An 18,310-nucleotide genomic window follows, 5' to 3' on the forward strand; every position below is an offset into this window, starting at 1 on the left:
AACAGGTAGCAACCCACCATAGATCTCAAGGAGATTTATGTACATCTAGACTTTGACTTGGCCATTCAGGAACTATCATTTTTTCCACCCTGCAGCCATTTCTTGGAATGTTTAGGATCATTGTCAGGTTGCAAGCAAACTTCTGACAGATGGTCTTATATTATCCTTAATCACCTATGAAGAATTCATAGTAGATTCTGGGATGAGCTGCCCCAGTCCTGATGTGGCAAAGCAGCCCCCAAACGATCACATTTCCTCTTCCATGCCTTACAGTTGGTTTTCTGATGAAATGTTGGCTTTGGTTTTTTCCAACTGTGGGCAAAGTTAACTTTCAGTACTGCCTTCTAACCACTGAACCAGCACGGCTCTGTTCAGCCCATCAGAGCAGCTCTCAGCAAAAAACTGGCTAAGAGTAACAGTAGCTGATGGCACACACCAGAGGATCAAAGTGAAGCAGATCTAGGGGGCAAAAATTGGTAAAGGCAACTTGGGACAAAAGTGTTCCAGACAGAACCTAAGTGCAATGTACAAAGTAGAAGTAGAAGTAGAAGATGGAAACAGAGGTCTGAGCAAAGAGCCACTGAATCATATCAACATAGTCCTTGGTCTAAATAGGCTGAAATAGAACAAGTCTCATAGGGCCAAGAGGACACTGCCCAATAGTAACATCAAGCAACATTAGCAGCAGCCCCAACGCCACAACAGTCAAGACCAGCTGACAGCAGAAATTATGTTGAGCCACAAAAACAACCAGGGCAGAAGGTGTTAATGGTACTTGGATCTGGGCCTACGATTGACAGAGCAAAGATTGAGCTTAAAAATTAAAAGAAATGAAAAATGAAATGTATTGGGACTGTAAATTTTAAGACAAAAATACTACGAAAGAAAACTAAGACAGCTATAGTTAGAAAATAGATGAATAAGGACAGAATATAGAATTTTTAACTTAGAGCTATAAGATAAGAAAAACAAACTTAAAGAAAGAACAGTAAAACAGCATACTAATAAATGCTAGACTAATGAACCTACATAAGGGAAACTGAACAGTGTTCTGATTAAGATACCATATTTCTCAGAGTATAAGACGCACCGGAATATAAGATGCACCTTAGTTTTTGGGGAGGGAAATAGGGGAAAGAATCTGCTTACCAGGTATTCATCTGGCTAGTGTCTTTAGTCTGGTCAGCTTTAGCACATTATTTTATCCATTGGTTAAGGGCTTTAATTTTTTTTATTCTGAGACTAACAACGAAAGAGCTTGCAAGCTAGCACCTGGAAAGAAACAGTCTGAGCAAGTAGAGCAATGGAAAAAATCCTGCAAAGACTTAGGGCTTGGGAAACATTCTTCTTTGCAGAAAGAGCTTGCAAGTGGGTAAGAGCTGGGAACATCATTAACACCTTGTTAGGGCTGGAAATTTGGAGCAAGCTAGACCAATGGGGAAAAAAAACTTGCAAAGACCTAGGGCTTGGAAAACATTCTTCCCAGAGATTAACAATGAAAGAGTTTGGGTACCTTAATAGCACTTGGTTAGGGCTGGAAAGAAATATCTGGAACAAGTAAAGCAATGAAAGAAAAACCCTACAAAGACAGAGTTTGGAATACATTCTTGGCAGAGAGTAACAATAAAAGAGCTTGCAAGCCGGTAAGAGCTGGGAACATCGTTAGGGTTGGAAAGAAACTTACTCAGAGCAAGTTAGAGTAATGAAAAAAAACCCTGCAAAGACTTGGAAAACATTCTTCACAGAAACAATGAAAGATCCTGCAAGGTAAGAACTGGGAAGATCGTTAGTAGCTAGTTAGGGCTGGCAAACAAAAGGCTACATTCAGAGTATAAGACACACCTTAATTATCAGACTCTTTTAGGGAGGAAAAAAGTGCATCTTATACACCAAAAGATATGGTAATTTACAGACATGGGATGAAGAAGCTTATTGCAAATAAGAAACATACAGTATCTCCTTTTTGTATGAAAAAGACCATGGTTTTAGTAATAAAAAACATTTTCAAAGGAAATGGTATGGGTGTATTCTGCTTGTGGTTTCACCATCCCTGAAGCTCTAACACCCTACACATAAAGATTACTGGTACGTGGTCCCCCCCCCCCCCCAAATCTCCAGTATCCTAACTGGGATATTTAATGTCCAGAACTAAAGGACAAAATTAAGCTGTTGCAATTATGTAAATTAATACTTTGATTTACAGATGAATTTATCAACTTGTATTGGGTACCTATTTTAACATTGGCAACAGAAGAGCCATCTTCTATTATTATGGGATAGAAAAATAATGCCTTAAGAAGAGCATGGTTGGCTATAACATGCACACGTGTATGCACATGCATACACACACACACACACACACACACACACACACACGTTTGTGTTCAGTCTTGCCAAGTATTTTCCCTGAAGTGCAATCTACTTATGTAGCATTGGCAATGGAATTCAGATCTGATTGTCCTATATGTAATTTGAAATGACACAATCCAAGGAAACCTGGACTCTGTGGCATATACAGAAGAACAATTTGCAAGAGAGAAAAGCTTCCTGACAGAGGTCTGAATAGCGTCAAAAACGTGTCTAAAGTGTAAGTTAGGATCATTCAGCAATTGAAGTAATTCCTCTACTTAACACACAATGATTTCCAGACATTATGAGAAGTTAATGTGTATGTCCAGGTTATGCATAAGCTCAGCTGCTGATTTCTAACAAATCTACCTTTGAAAGTATAACAACAACATATGTCAACCCTAATTTCAAAGGGTTACAACAGCCTCAAGGAAATCATTTAAATATTATTTAAGTTTCTATGAGGTCTTCAGAATGAAACAAAAATAATAGTCTTTTTTTTTTACTGTTCCACTATAAGTGCCTAATGCTTATTTGATTATTGTCCAATTTTAAAATAAAATTACATCAATATAATTTGATTTGTAAAATCAAATATAATTAGCACTATTGGTAACATCTAGCTTTCTCCAGGAAATGCTTTGCCCTTCTCTTTGCTGATTGCCATTTCTGTCTCTGAAAGGACCCCTTGATGCTGCACAATCCCATTAAGAAAGCACTCTTGGTCTGAAGCGCTGCCTAATCCAGGTCTATAAAAACCCAGAAACTATTTCCCCATCTTAACCTTTGGCAAAATAAGGAAACAACAGTATCCCAATGTGGAAATCATATCCTTTTATCTGGTTCTCAGCCATTTAGAGTTACCTCTAGGTGAGATAGATGCCAGACATTATAGTTTTAATAATAAATAAATATGAAATATGATTTTTGTCATATCGCTTTGTCCTCCCTTTTTTGGTGATGTGTTTCTTCTTTTAAGGCAACAGCTGAAGCCTTGTATTTTACATGTGTTGTGAAACTGTTTCCAGTTTTGATGAGCTTTGGAGTAATGTTAATCCCAGATCAGTGATGGAGAATCTATGGCACATGTGCCACAGGCGGCATACGGAGCCATATCTGAGGACAAGCGAGGCATTACCTTATGTCAGCTTCAGCATGCTTGTGCGTGGTGGCCATCTAATTTTTGGCCTTCTTTTTAGCCATTTTCACTCTCTCCAGATTTCTGGAAAGTCTCTTGAACCTGGGGATGGTGACAAGCAGCCCAACGGGCCAACTAGAAGTTCAGAAACGAACTTCCTGTTGCCCCATTGGGCTGTTTTTCACCATTCCCGGGTTTCAAGAGTCTGGAGGCTTCAATGATGCCTGTGTGCATGTGCGGGGGATTGTGTATATGTGTGCGAGGTGGCAGTGCAGGAGTTGTGTGCATGCATGGGGGGAGGGCATGGATGTGGGCATGCATTCGCTCACACACCTTTTTGGCATGTGAGCCAAAAAAGGTTCACCATCACTGTCCTAGATAATGTCCTGATGCCAAAAAGGTGGGCAACTTTGAGTGTGTATTTTGATCAAGGAGAAGACCATTGTGGTTAAATGGGATGCAGAAGAGACTCTTTTGCTGTGGCCTTGTTAACTGTAAATAACTGTAAATATGCCCTAAATAAGATAAATGTGGATTCTTATCATACATCAGCCATTATCTCTCTTTGGACTTAAACAGAAAAAAGTAATAATTAGGTGAGCCAAGTTGCATTTTCTGTGGAATATGTGTTTTTTAAGTTCTCCAAATAGTTACAAATATTAATCATCCCATCCTAATACAACAGTTTCCTTCAATAATTGCTGTTCATCACATTCATTCAATTATTTCTTAGTTTATCATATTTCCTGATTTTCAATAACAGTCAGAATTTTAATAATGAACAATGTCTTAGTGACTATGATAGAATAATTTTCCATAAACCCATTTTGACTTATATGTATTGCTAGGTGGAATTGTCTACTTTTTATTCTTGATCTCGCATTTAAATAGGAAGGATTCACTGTGAATATAGCTGAGCAACACTAATCTACACAAGCACTACATGGCAGCAAAGAATTTTTTCCTCTGCCACCACTGGCCATTCAGAGTTTTGCAGCCTAGATATATTAAGCAGGAGATATAACAATTGGCAATTGCTAATCGGTCATGTGACAAAAGGATATTTGTCTTTTGTGATACAAAATCAGGAAATGGTATCATAAACTGGAAGAATTAGACAAGGAAACACTGTTTCATTTTTTGTTTGGTTAGCTTGAGCATAAAAATGTATATAATTAAATGCAAATGTCAAATCTTTTTATACTGAAGCTAGTGTTATAAAAATATTTTCTATAGAATGAATAACTTAGTTTTATAGATAAAACAACAATCTATTTTTGGAGAATATATTGCTTATAAGAGTTACATTAAAATGGCATGGAGGGTCTGTAGATAGAGTTTACTAAGTTTGTAGGAACCACATATAAGAGCAAAAGTTTAGTAAGGTCACCCTAATCTATCTCAAACCTCCATTCTCTTTCTGTCTTTTTTTTTAAAAAAAATCTGACCCCTTATTTTTTATGTTCCACTGAACTTGGCGATTCAGTTACAGTATATTAAAAATAAATTGGTAACTCTCCATTATAAATGACATATAAAATCTGTTTTTTGCTATCACTGTAATCTTAACTACTACTGCATCTTCTGCTAGCTTGCTTAGTTAGGATGGCGAAGAAATAGATTTCAGTTTCCTTACCACATCTAACTTTTCAGTTGTGGACCAGAGCTGACAAATTTATGGTCTGAAGAGTTTCTGCCTTACTCCTTTTTTATCTCGCAATCTGTGCTATATAAACCAACTCTCCCATATTTCCCATATATTACTCATTAAAGAACCATTCAGAAGTACCTTAGTATTGGAAGGAAACATCAGGCACAATTATAACCTGAACTGGATAATTAAAAGCAAAACAGCTACATAAATACAATGTAATAGCTTCATACTTTGGTTTTGTATTTTAATGCTTCGTTTTTTCCTATATTACAATACTTTTATTACTGATATGGTTTATAGTTGGCAATTATCCTAGTGAAACTATTTGTGTTCATGTCAATCTTATGTTCTATTGATCTGTGCTCTTTTTAAACTACCTGTTTAGCATAATTAGTGACATTATGTTACACTCAAGGAAGATTAGATGCAGTATTTAGTTAAAAATCAGTTCATTTAGAGCAGGGCTTTCCAAACTAGTTTATTTTCATCTGGGCTAGAGGAAGAAAACTCGGATTAGTAACTAGATGTGTTGAGTTCCTAATCAGAGAATACCTACCTGGCACATAACAACTTTAGCTATGAAGATGTGACAGGCAGTGACAACATAGAGATGGAAGGCAGAGGACCAGTAAGAAAGGCAGAGTGCATTGCAAGTTGTAAGGGTAGTTTTTGTTTGTCACGCTTCATACAATAAAGATTTTAATACTAATAAAGTTACTGTAAAGAAAGTGTAATGGGTTGGTACATAATGGAAACAGAACTTGAACTTTAGCACTTTTGCTATTTGAGATAGAGAGAGTTATATATCTGAATATTCCCTAACTTTAAAAAACTCATATATTCTATGCAGTATGGGAAAGACACTTAAAACAGTCCTTTTCTTGGTACTACCGTCTAGATCAGGAGTGTTAAATTCGTGGTCTGTGGTCTGGATGTGTCATGCACTGGCCACACCCACGTCCAATTTAGAGAAGGGTGGGAGAAGTCATGATATGTCATGTGATGACAATGTGATGCCGTGAGTTTAACCCTCCTGGTCTAGATAAAAAGAATTCTTACATTCAGACCTACTTAACAATTGGAAGTAGCCTAGTGAATGATTGTATCTGGTCTCTTGATACAAGAGGAGAGCCTGAACCTCTGAAAATGTTAATTACCTAACACTTGTCTAAGGAAGGCACAAAGGAACAAGATTTATTCTCAAATATTCAATCTGAAAAATATTTTTAACATATTTGTCTATACTATGAACATTTTAAAATGGTTGTATTGAGTGTTATGTTGAAATAAACGTATTAAAAAAAGGTTCGTAGTCTTCTAAAATTGGTTTTGGGACTCATTAATTGCTAACCATCTCACCAATTTTGTTTAGTTTTTGTTTTCCCCCAGCCTGAGCTGAAAAGTGTTGAAAAAGTCAGCATTGGAATCAAGTATGTAGGAAATTAACCAGTACATATTATTCAACTGAAAGACACTTGAAGGTACAAATGACTTTAATGGGGAAAACTGTTGTAATTATCCTGGAGATGATCAGAAAGGATGTCAAAATGACCATTTTTGGCACTGTGCATAAATAGGAATGATTTACTGCTTTAATCCAAGATTTTTTAACGATACACTCTCACATAATAATTTCACTGAGATGAGAGAAAACAAAGATACATACACATACATGCATCCTTACAGTTCTGCATTTTCTACAATTTCACAGACATGCATATATGTGTGTGTAAAAATATATATGCATATTGTGTGTTTTTGTGTATGTGTGTTTATTAGTCATCCTTGAAAGGCTCTTTCTGATCACTGGATTTAATTTAACATAGGCTTCCACTTTTAAAAAAAATATTTCTTAATGGTTTCTCTTCATTTTTTCTCCTTTCTCTACTGAACTGATAAAGTCAAAATAAAGAGATCTGTACTCCAAATCAAGCAATATTGAAAACATTTCATTCTACAATATGAAAATCTGTGTATATATATCATGTCTACGGACAGGTAAAAAAAGCTTATTGAAATCACATAAATGATTTGGTGTTTATCTATCTATCTATCTATCTATCTATCTATCTATCTATCTATCTATCTATCTATCCACCCATCTATTCCTCTACCTTCTATCACCCCCCCTCTCTCTCATCTACCTACCTACCTACCAACCTACCTATCTATCGATCATCTATCTATCTATCATCTATCTATTTAGGAGGCTGTATTAATTTCTGTGAAATATAGTAGATCCGAATGTGGCAAGGAATTTTGTTTTCTTTCATAAAGTGCACTGTGAGAGTATCAAATCAATGAACCATATTCCAGTAACTCTAAAACATGAACTAGAGTTACCTTTAATGCATAAAAGATGTTGACTTTTTGAAGATACTCTTCAAAATCCTTTTAAAAATCTTTCAACAAAAGCATATGATACTGATCACTCTGTTGTATAAAGCATCCAAAACTCAAAGAGGGCAACAGTGCGTCCTTCCAGATCATCTCTGATTAAAGCTGTTGAGTTTCTCTGTTAAGGCCATAACCTGCTGATGCTCAGAGATGGCAAATGCAGTGAAAAAAGCTCCATGAGAGTGTAAGGTGACATTACAACCACATAAATACATGCAAGACAGTAACAACAGTCAAATGCACAATAACTATTTTACCATATATCTATTTCTGTTACTTAAGACAATTTTGTTTATCTCTTTATATAGGAACAATAGTATTTTCCTCCTGACTTTCTTTAGTTCTCTTCTATTTTCACCATCTTTCCAGATCAAGCAATGAATGGCTATCCTTTTTGTTCACAATGCATTCAAGGTGACATTCCAGGCAACTTCAGCTATGCAGAATAGGATATTTCATATACCTTTAGGTTCAGAACCATATTTATTGGGTGGATAAATAAATATTATTTAGCAAGGTACAGGTTTAGTGCATTTTCTCCTTACAAGTTCAGTATATTTCATATTCAATTTCTTCCTGTTCCTATCTAAATTTGAGTAGATTCTCTATATATGAAGATGATATATACTGGTATTTATTATAATGTTGAATATTCCAAACTGAAAAACCAAAAATTTGCTATTTGGGCAATTCAATCTGAACTGGTAGAGTTTTCTTTACATTTTTATTGATTACAGAGAGTTTTGCTATTTGTAGATTATATTAGCAATAGCACTTAGACTTATATACCAAGTGTTATCAAACAACAGGTAGGAATAACTAAAATATTGTTTTATGTATGGGAAATCTGCCAGAACATGGCAATATTATCAGAACATGGACATGCTTCACTTCTCTATTAGTTTTACATGTGATTTTTTCCACAATCATCTATAAGAATTGTTGTTCAAGGGGAGCAAATGATGAAGCGTACACCTTAAAACACATTCTCCATCCCTTTTCTACTGGAGTTAAGAAGTCATAAGTATTTATAATTAAATTATATATAAATTATTAAATTATAAGTTTTAGCACTAAAGTACCATAATTTTAAAAACTATAAAACAGAAATATTTAAATATAATTTCCTAGAAGTTCTTTTAACTCCCTGTTCTATTTTAGCCATCTTAAGCAGCTAGTTTATATATATAAATTTTTAGAGGATCCTCTGCATTTTTGCAATACCTGTTTTGAAAAATATTAGCTGAATTTGATTGATATCTTTTACCTTTGCATCACTTTTGTTTTGTGATCATGGAATATCCATTGCTGCAAGATGCAGTGCTAGGAAACATATAAAGCTTTTGTTCCTCTCAACATAAATGCGTATGATGTGCAGATGTTGAAGGAAGAGATAATACTGTACTATTTTCTGGTTATCACAAAGCAGGCATTAAAGAAAACAGAAATAGATGTTGGAAAAATAGATTTTCAGAGTTTGGAAAACAAGCCAAGCTGGCCTAAGTCTGCTCTTTATTACTTACTACCAATGCTGGAAATACTGGGCATACCTGGAAAAAAGAAGAAGAAGAAAAAGAATATTGGTTAGGAATGGAAACATGTTGACACTAATACAGTATAGCTTTTAAATTGGCTGCACTGATATCAAGATGAAGAACGAAGTATCAAGAAGCAAAGGACAGAATTAGCCAAAGCCAAGCATTTAAAATAATTTCTGGCTTGTATGGAGCCTATACAGTATACACCTGTACTTTACACAATCATATATACAGATATTATACTATATACAGAGGTATATAGAGATGTAAACTATGTACACTTGTACACATATAGGCTCTCTTCTTACAAAGATTCACATTTGTGCATTAATATTTTGCCGTGTTAAGGTATCACCATCATGACTCAAGTGGAGGAGGACTACATTCCCTCATTGTGTATCCAATCAATACTAATGCTTGAATGAGACTTCAAGGATCTTTATTAATAAGTTACAAAAGAGAACATGAGTTAACACATTTAGCAGTAATTTTATGAAGTGGCTAAATAGCTCAAAAGTGAATTATGCATGGTGCCTTTTATACATTCTTAGGACAAGGTGGCATTTTCTCATAAGAATGGGATTAGAGTACAGTAGTTTCTTGCCTACTCTAAAGAGAAAAGGAACCAATTAAATCCTGCAAGGCCACAGAGAATAACATTTATGAAAGACAATCTGAATATGTAAGATCAACTGGTTCATCATTCCATCTGCAAAGGGAAAATAATGTTCTTTAAATACAAGAACAGAGTAATAAAAGAACAGTTAGTCCTATATTTTAATCTGATTATTATGTTCAATTATGATTCAAGAGCAAATTTAAAATCACTGTGGATTTTTCATGCACCCCATAACCTATAATTTAGCTGTAGACACCTCCATTTTTTGTTATTGTCCTGTAACTCAATAATACGTGTACAGTAGGATATTGTTCAAAGGTTACAATAGATAACCAATAAAGCATTGTCCATGTAGTATGTTAGATGGAGATATAGAATACAGTGGTACCTCTACTTAAGAACGCCTCTACTTAAGAACATTTCTAGATAAGAACCGGGTGTCCAAAATTTTTTTGCCTCTTCTTAAGAACCATTTTCTATTTAAGAACCTGAGCCCATAAAATTTCTCAGGAAATTTGAGAGCGGCACGAAGGGCCGGCCAGTTTTCTGCCATTCCCCCTTTAATCCCGGCCATCTCGGGCTTTTCTGGGCTGCCAAAGGAGCCTTTCGGTGGCGCTTAAGGAAGGTTTGGCAGTCCAGAGCGAACAAAGCAGTTTCCTTTCTCTGGGCGCTTGGAGAGGGAATAAACCTCTGCTAGCACCCAGAGAAAAGAAACACTCCCTTCGCTCTGGGCAGACCAGAGCGAACAGAGTGTTTTCCTTTCTCTGGGCGCTTGGAGAGGAAATAAACCACTTTGCTGTGGTGACTCCCTCACGCTGCCTCCCACACACCTGGCACGAGGTTGCCTCCTGGAGGGTCTGGGTGCAGAAAGGTAAAATAGGGTGCTTCACCCCAGCTGAATCAATTTGGCTTCAGCCAAACCGAGGAGTCACCACAGTGAAGGAAAGGCGTTGGCTACAAAGTGAGTGAACGAGAGAAAAGGGGAGCCCTTCAGCATGGGAAGGGAAGAAGAAGCAGGTAGCAGCAGCAGCAGCTGCCTTTCAGTCAAAGGAGCGTGAGGTTCCCCCCTCTCACGCGCCTGGGTTTCTCTCTCTGGCGCAGTGTATGGGAGGCAGCCTCGCGCCTGGGCATGGAAGGCGTGTGCTCCTCGCTACCTCAGAGTCCCTCTTTTTTTTAAGTGTTAAAGTTTTGAATTTTTTTGATTCTCCTCACCTCATCTTCTTCCTTCGGCAGTGACTGTCCTCCTCTTCTTCTTTCTCCTCTTCCCACCCAAATTCCAAGCTTTTATTTTTTTCCTAATGGGTTTGCACGCATTATTTGCTTTTACATTGATTCCTATGGGAAAAATTGCTTCTACTTACAAACTTTTCTACTTAAGAACCTAGTCACGGAACGAATTAAGTTCTTAAGTAGAGGTACCACTGTACAATACATTCCAATTGCAGTAATTAGTTAAATTTAGTTAATTTCTTTTCTGAGACATATTTGGTACTGGAAGCTACAAAGTGTGTGATTTCTCTCAATATTAATATATGATTAAGAATAGTACCAGAATAAGAGAACAGGGATCTGACCGTGAACAATTACCCATTTAACTGCAGCCAAAGATAGACAAACAAATGGGGCCTTCTTTCTATCTCTCATCATCATAATGCCTAAGGATCCTTGTCTATATAGATAAAGCCACTATTCTGAAATTTTATTCAAATTTCATTTTGAACGTTACTCCCATCACATTTTGATAGCATATTCAAACCTCCTAACCTCAGAAATCCTGCTGTCTCTTTTAGGAAAAATCCAATCAGTTATCTACTTTTGGGGGTGGATGGATGGATGCTACTTTTGTAATATATAAATTGGGTTTGATAAGATGGGTGGAACTTTTAAAAATCAAAAAGAGACATTCCCCTCACTAGAATGAATAATTGGGAGGCATCATAGATATTAGTGGAGATAAATTGAATTTTCTACACCTTAACTCACTCAAGGTAAGTTAAGTTCAGGATTCTTTGAGAGAAAAAACAATCTCTTAATTTTTCAAAATGTTTAAGAGAGTAGCTTGAACACAGCTTCTAAGTTTTAATTCAGTGGTCTAAAGTGTCCTTTCCATTTGAAGTGAATGCTTTATAAAATATTTTCTCATTCTTTTTGAAGGTTCACTTTTTCTCATCTTGCTTGCTAGGAATTTTATAATTTCATGCTCTCATCATGGCTTGTTACTTAGACTACGACTTTTACATTAAGCTAGATAAGGTTCCTTTTCCTGAAATATTCATTTGTGAGGCTTGATTCCTCACAGCTGTTGCTTTGAAGTGTGAGATAACGTTCTGAATATGACATACTGCTGTTTTTGTCGTAAATCTGAAGCATACTAAGAATTAGCACTTACCTGTCACTGCAGCTGAGTGGACATCTCTGAAGTCATACAGGTGGGCTATGAAACCATAGAGCATGTCGGCAAACTTTTAGTGTTTACAGAATTATTTAGCAAGAATCCCACCCTCAGCTCTATGTAAACCACAGAACCACCCATTTCTCCAAAGTAATTATTCACTGAATAATTAGTTCCAGAGTTTGGATTTTAACTGCATACAAATTTGTATACAGTGTTTGTATTTTAACTGTATACATTTTATACAGTTGTGAGTGAACCATAGCTATAAAATACTTATAAAATGCCATTATCTCTAACTATCCTATCCAATCAGCAGGAGATCATGTTATGGGTAAAGTTAGTGAAGGAGCATTGACTGGGAGGGCTTAGAAAGAGAGCCTTTTTTGCTATGGCATCACCTCTCCTTTGGAAGATCATTTCCCCAGGGGTAAGATTGGATGTGTCTTTGCAGGCCTTCCATAAGCCATGAAAACTTAGTTTAAAGCCTTTACTTTGGGCCCTGGAAATAGAGTTTATTTATTTATTTATTTATTGGATTTGTATACCACCCCTCTCCAGAGACTCGGGGCGGCTAACAGAGACAATAAAACAGTGTACAATAGTAATTTGGTATTGATGATTAAAAATCAATTAATATAAAAACCAAACATACATACATACATACATACATACATACATACATACATACCATGCATAGAATTGTAAAGGCCTAGGGGGAAAGAGGATCTCAATTCCCCCATGCCTGGTGGCAGAGGTGGGTTTTAAGTTGTTTACGAAAGGCAAGGAGGGTGGGGGCCGTTCTAATCTCTGGGGGGAGTTGGTTCCAGAGGGCTGGGGCCACCACAGAGAAGGCTCTTCCTCTGGGTCCCGCCAGGTGACATTGCTTAGTTGACAGGACCCGGAGAAGATCCACTCTGTGGGACCTAACTGGTCGCTGGGATTCATGCAGCAGAAGGCGGTCCCTGAGGTAATCTGGTCCGGTGCCATGAAGGGCTTTATAGGTCATAACCAACACTTTGAATTGTGACCGGAAACTGATCGGCAACCAATGCAGACTGCGGAGTGTTGGTGTAACATGGGCATATTTGGGAAAGCCCATGACTGCTCTCGCAGCTGCATTCTGCACGATCTGAAGTTTCCGAACATTTTTCAAAGGTAGCCCCATGTAGAGAGCGTTACAGTAGTCAAGCCTCGAGGTGATGAGGGCATGAGTGACTGTGAGCAGTGACTCCCGGTCCAAGTAGGGTCGCAACTGGTGCACAAGGCGAACCTGGGCAAACGTCCCCCTCGCCACAGCTGAAAGATGTTTCTCTAATGTCAGCTGTGGATCGAGGAGGACGCCCAAGTTGCGAACCCTCTCTGAGGGGGCCAGTGATTCTCCCCCCAGGTTAATGGATGGACAGATGGAGTTGTCCTTGGGAGGTAAGATCCACAGCCACTCCGTCTTGTCTGGGTTGAGTTTGAGCTTGTTGACACTCATCCAGGCCCTAACATCCTCCAGGCACCGGCCCATCACTTCCACTGCTTCGTTGGCTGGACATGGGGTGGAGATGTATAACTGGGTATCATCGGCGTATTGATGATACCTCACCCCATGCCCTTGGATGATCTCACCTAGCGGTTTCATGTAGATATTAAATAGCAGGGGGGAGAGGACCGACCCCTGAGGCACCCCGCAAGGGAGAGACCTAGAGGTCGACCTCTGATCCCCTACTAACACCGACTGCGACCGACCAGAGAGGTATGAGGAGAACCACTGAAGAACAGTGCCTCCCACTCCCAACCCCTCTAGTCGGTGCAGAAGGATACCATGGTTGATAGTATCGAAAGCCGCTGAGAGGTCAAGAAGCACCAGGACAGATGGATAATTGTTAGATGATGCCCAGCTGCTATGTGTTTTATTTTATTTTATTTTATTATTTTAGATATATTATTTCTTGAATACGTAAAATTAAAATCTGTAATTTATGTATGTATTTATTTGTTATATATAGCTACCCATCTCATATTTATTTATTTATTTATTTATTCAATTTTTATGCCGCCCTTCTCCTTAGACTCAGGGCGGCTTACAACATGTTAGCAATAGCACTTTTTTAACAGAGCCAGGCTATTGCCCCCACAATCTGGGTCCTCATTTTACCCACCTCGGAAGGATGGAAGGCTGAATCAACCTTGAGCCGGTGATGAGATTTGAACCGCTGACCTTCAGATCTATAGTCAGCTTCAGTGGCCTGCAGTACAGCACTCTACCTGCTGCGCCACCTCAGCTCATATATGTGAGATGGGTAGCTATATATAACAAATAAATACATACATAAATTACAGATTTTAATTTTACATATTCAAGAAATTTATATTGCTGTCCAGTTTACACAGGATGACTCTGGACCTGTGATGGCGAACCTATGACAAGCGTGTCACAGGGGGCACATGGAGTCATATTGGAGGGCACAAAAGATGCCAGCTGATTGTCGGCCTTCTTTTCTGCCTAGGGACTGCAGAAAATGGCCCAACAGAAAGTTCACTTGTGTGCATCACCCCATGCCTCCTTTTCGCTGTCAGAGATCTTCAGAAATTCTTCAGCTTTGGACAGCTACAGCCAGGCCTTGCACACTTCAGCCCATTTCTTCTGCAGCCAATAAGACTTTCCTGAAGACCTCTGAAGTTGATAACAGAGTTCCAAATCAATCTGGAGCTCTGTTATTGGCTAGAGAGGGCTTCGGGAAAGACTTCCCGGCAGCAGAAGAGATGGGCCAAGGTATGCAAGGCCTGGTCGCAACTATCTGAAGGTAAGTAGTAGCGCAATGAGACCTGTGCGCATGTAAAGGGGAGTGCAGTGCAGGGGTTGTGTGCATGTGCAGGGCATTGCATTATGGGTGTGGGCACATGCACCCACTGTCACATGTACATGCATCCTTTTGGCCCCTGAGCTGAAAAAGGTTTGCTATCACTGCTCTAGACCAGTGTTTCCCAACCTTGGCAACTTGAAGATATTTGGACTTCAACTCCCAGAATTCCTCAGCCAGCGATTGCTGGCTGGGGAATTCTGAAAGTTGAAGTCCAAATATCTTCAAGTAGGCATGGTTGGGAAACACTGCTCTAGAGTATTACACTGCAAGGTTTAATGGCTGATTCTTTGCCAGCTTCCCCGTCCCCCCAACACCACCATTCAAGAGTTCAGGCTTGTAAAACTAATTACAAGAGATTCAAAGACATTGGCAGATATTATACTTTAATTTCTTTCCCTCTCATTTTTGTCTGCAATCTATACTGCGTTACTCTAAATATTCCTATTAAACAAAGAAAGAGAAATGTATAGGTAGTGCTAGAGTCAAAAGTATACTAAGTCCCCTGGATTTAGATAATTGGACTCCATCTCTTATCCTTCTCATCAAAATCATTAGGTCCTCAGAATATAATTTTGAATATATCCTTAAATTGAATAATCCTACAGGAATGATTGATATTTGGAAGCAGGAGGAACAAAAGGTCTCTTGTATAGTGATTACATGACTATAAAGATATTTAGAAGACACTTATCCATTCTAAGGAACATTGCACCATGATTTTTAAAAGCAATGGACACACAGATGAAAATAAAACACATCTCTATGACAAAGAATGCCTGAAATTCACACACATCTAAAACTGGCCACAATTCAACAAAAAGTCTTAAGACTAACAAAAATGCTGGGTTGATGCATAACTCAATCACTGGTGAATAATAATAGTTAATCTAAAAACATTCTTAAAAAATAAACAATTTGTAACCTATTCAGGCTGTCTAATCTCATGAAAAGAAGTTTAGTCAGTCAGCCTCCAGTCAAGCAATTTAATAAATACAATTCATGTGAAAATCACTGACAAATTATTTGGTAAAGAACAGTACAGTTACATGATGAGACATTTGCTATAGTATCTCAAACATGTTTTAAGTAAATCAGATTGGGAAGTTGCCATAACATTTGAGTAATTGGCTCACACACTTTCAAAATCACAGAAAATGATTGGATGTTTGACCTCATAACAAAGTACTGAGTATCCAAATTAACCATTTTTGCACTTTTATTTAAAGATCAGAATTTGACAACCACGTATGAGCCACTGTTGAGTAGTAATTAGATAAAGACTGAAGAAATGTAACTTAAATGCAGTTCATTAGATTTTTGAACATTTAATACTATCTCAGGTCTGTGTTCGTTAAGAAAAACCTATATCTTACATGTAAACTCTGTATTTGTGTGTGGTCTATGTGCATGTGTGTGTGTGTGTACAATTGCAAAGATGATAGAACAGAAGAGATATGACACAGATTCATTTGAACAGATTATTTCTTTTGCCCCATTATCTAAGTCCAGTGAACTTATTCCAAATAAATAAAGATGCATAAGAGTGGCAAAGCATAAAGATTTTAATTTTCCAATAAACTATAGCCATGATGGCAAATCTATGGCAAGCGTGCCTAAAGTGACATGCAAAGCCATGTTGCCCAGCATGTGTGGCTTTGCCTGTTTGTGTTCTGGTTTCTGGTGTGCAGGCATGCATGATGATCAGCTGTCCTTTGTGTGCGCAGCAGTGCTGAAAACTGGTGTCTCAGGTACACGTGCATGCCAGAACCCAGAAGTTTGCCTTTTCTGGATCACGATCCCTTCACATGCGCAGCAGTGCCGGAAACCAGTCTACACATGCGCACTGGCCAGTTGATCATTGGGTGCACCGGTATGCTAGAACCTGGAGATTTGGCTTTTCATGAGCATGGCCCTGATGAGCGCACACACACTGTTTATGTGTGTCGAAAAGGTTTGCCATCACTGAGCTATAGTATCTCAAACATGTTTTAAGTTTGAATTTTGATAGGATTTTTTTTTAACCCAAAGTTACAAAGTTTTAAAGTTGTAATGTAGTGCACAAGTACTCACAGATATTTGCAGTGCCCTTAGGAATGGGCAGATAGGAACCTGGACTCCAAGGACGTCCCTGATAATTCTTCTTACATTTCCCACAATCTGGGCCTGTGGTATTGTGTTCACACTCGCATAATAATTTTTTATTTTCAATTTTGCAGCCAGTGGCATGAAGATTACACTTGCATCTGATAAAAGAAAAAGCAAGACATTAGCACACTTTCAATTTTATTTCAGTCAGTGTTGTTCTGGCTGAAATTCAGTAATTGGCAATAAATATACAAATAACTAAAATTTACATTAAAAAAAATTAATTTCCTGTGCTGAAATTTAACTTTAGTTAGAACGAACAATCCAGAACTATTTCAAATAATTTGAACAAATGCAGTAAGAGATGTATCTATACTGTGTGTATTGAACTAATTCAATTTCCAGTCTTGTTATAAATCTTGGCAATTGAAAGTTTTATTTTTGTATATATTCTATTTTGTTTGTGTAGAGGAGTAGAGACTAACAACTATCATGCATCTGCCTCCGGACCCCTCTCCAGATGTAAATTCAGAGGAGGAAGAGGAGGACAAGCTGGATCCTTCCTGGCACCTCAGAGGAAGCAAGCACGGAGTGGCATTGTGGCTTGGATCAGGGAATGGAGGACTTTAGCCCAACAAAGCAGCCGCAGCTGAGTTGATTGGACGGACGGCAAGCTGAGCCAAGGAAGTCGAGCTACAACAAGTTAGCTTAGAAAGTTGCATGTAGATCGTAAGGTTTCTAACAAACAGGAAGCAGCAGATGAAAATAAGCAGAATTACATAGGATACCTCTACAATTAGCACAGGGCCCCCCGCAAGGCTTTGTGCCCTCTTCACTTCTCTTCTCTCTTTATACCAATGACTGAATCTCTAATGATTCATCTGTTAAACTACTGAAGTTTGCAGATGACACAACAGTGATTGGCCTCATTCAAGACATTGATGAATCTGTATACAGACGGGAGGTTGAACAACTAAACTTGTGCTGCAACTGGAACAATCTGGAACTGAACACACTCAAAACCGTAGAAACGGTAGAAGACTTTAAGAGAAACCTGTCCATATTTCCACCTCTTACAATACTAGACAATACAGTATCAATAGTAGAGACCTTCAAATTTGTAGGTTCTACAATATCGCAAGATCTAAAATGGACACCTAACATAAAAAATGACATCAAAAAAGCACAACAAATAATGTTCTTTCTGCACCATCTCAAAAAGCTCAAACTGCCCGAGGAGCTGCTGATACAATTCTACAGAGAAATTACTGAGTCTGTCATCT

The 18,310-nt window shown here is 38.0% G+C and overlaps 1 protein-coding gene across 4 annotated transcripts in view; it reads right to left on the reverse strand.

Moving 5' to 3' along the window:
- The window catches only part of NTNG1 (netrin G1), a 355,235-nt gene that overhangs the window by 84,786 nt on the left and 252,139 nt on the right, over positions 1–18,310 (reverse strand). For all 4 annotated transcript variants that reach the window (XM_070746430.1, XM_070746432.1, XM_070746431.1 and 1 more), the window contains exons 4-5: positions 17,013–17,185; positions 9,062–9,088 (exon numbers count right to left, since the gene is read on the reverse strand). In XM_070746430.1, coding sequence (XP_070602531.1) covers positions 9,062–9,088; positions 17,013–17,185 — 200 coding nt within the window. The remainder of the gene's footprint in view (positions 1–9,061; positions 9,089–17,012; positions 17,186–18,310) is intronic.

Source organism: Erythrolamprus reginae, chromosome 3 (assembly GCF_031021105.1).
Source record: "Erythrolamprus reginae isolate rEryReg1 chromosome 3, rEryReg1.hap1, whole genome shotgun sequence".
NCBI classification, from domain to species: domain Eukaryota; kingdom Metazoa; phylum Chordata; class Lepidosauria; order Squamata; family Dipsadidae; genus Erythrolamprus; species Erythrolamprus reginae.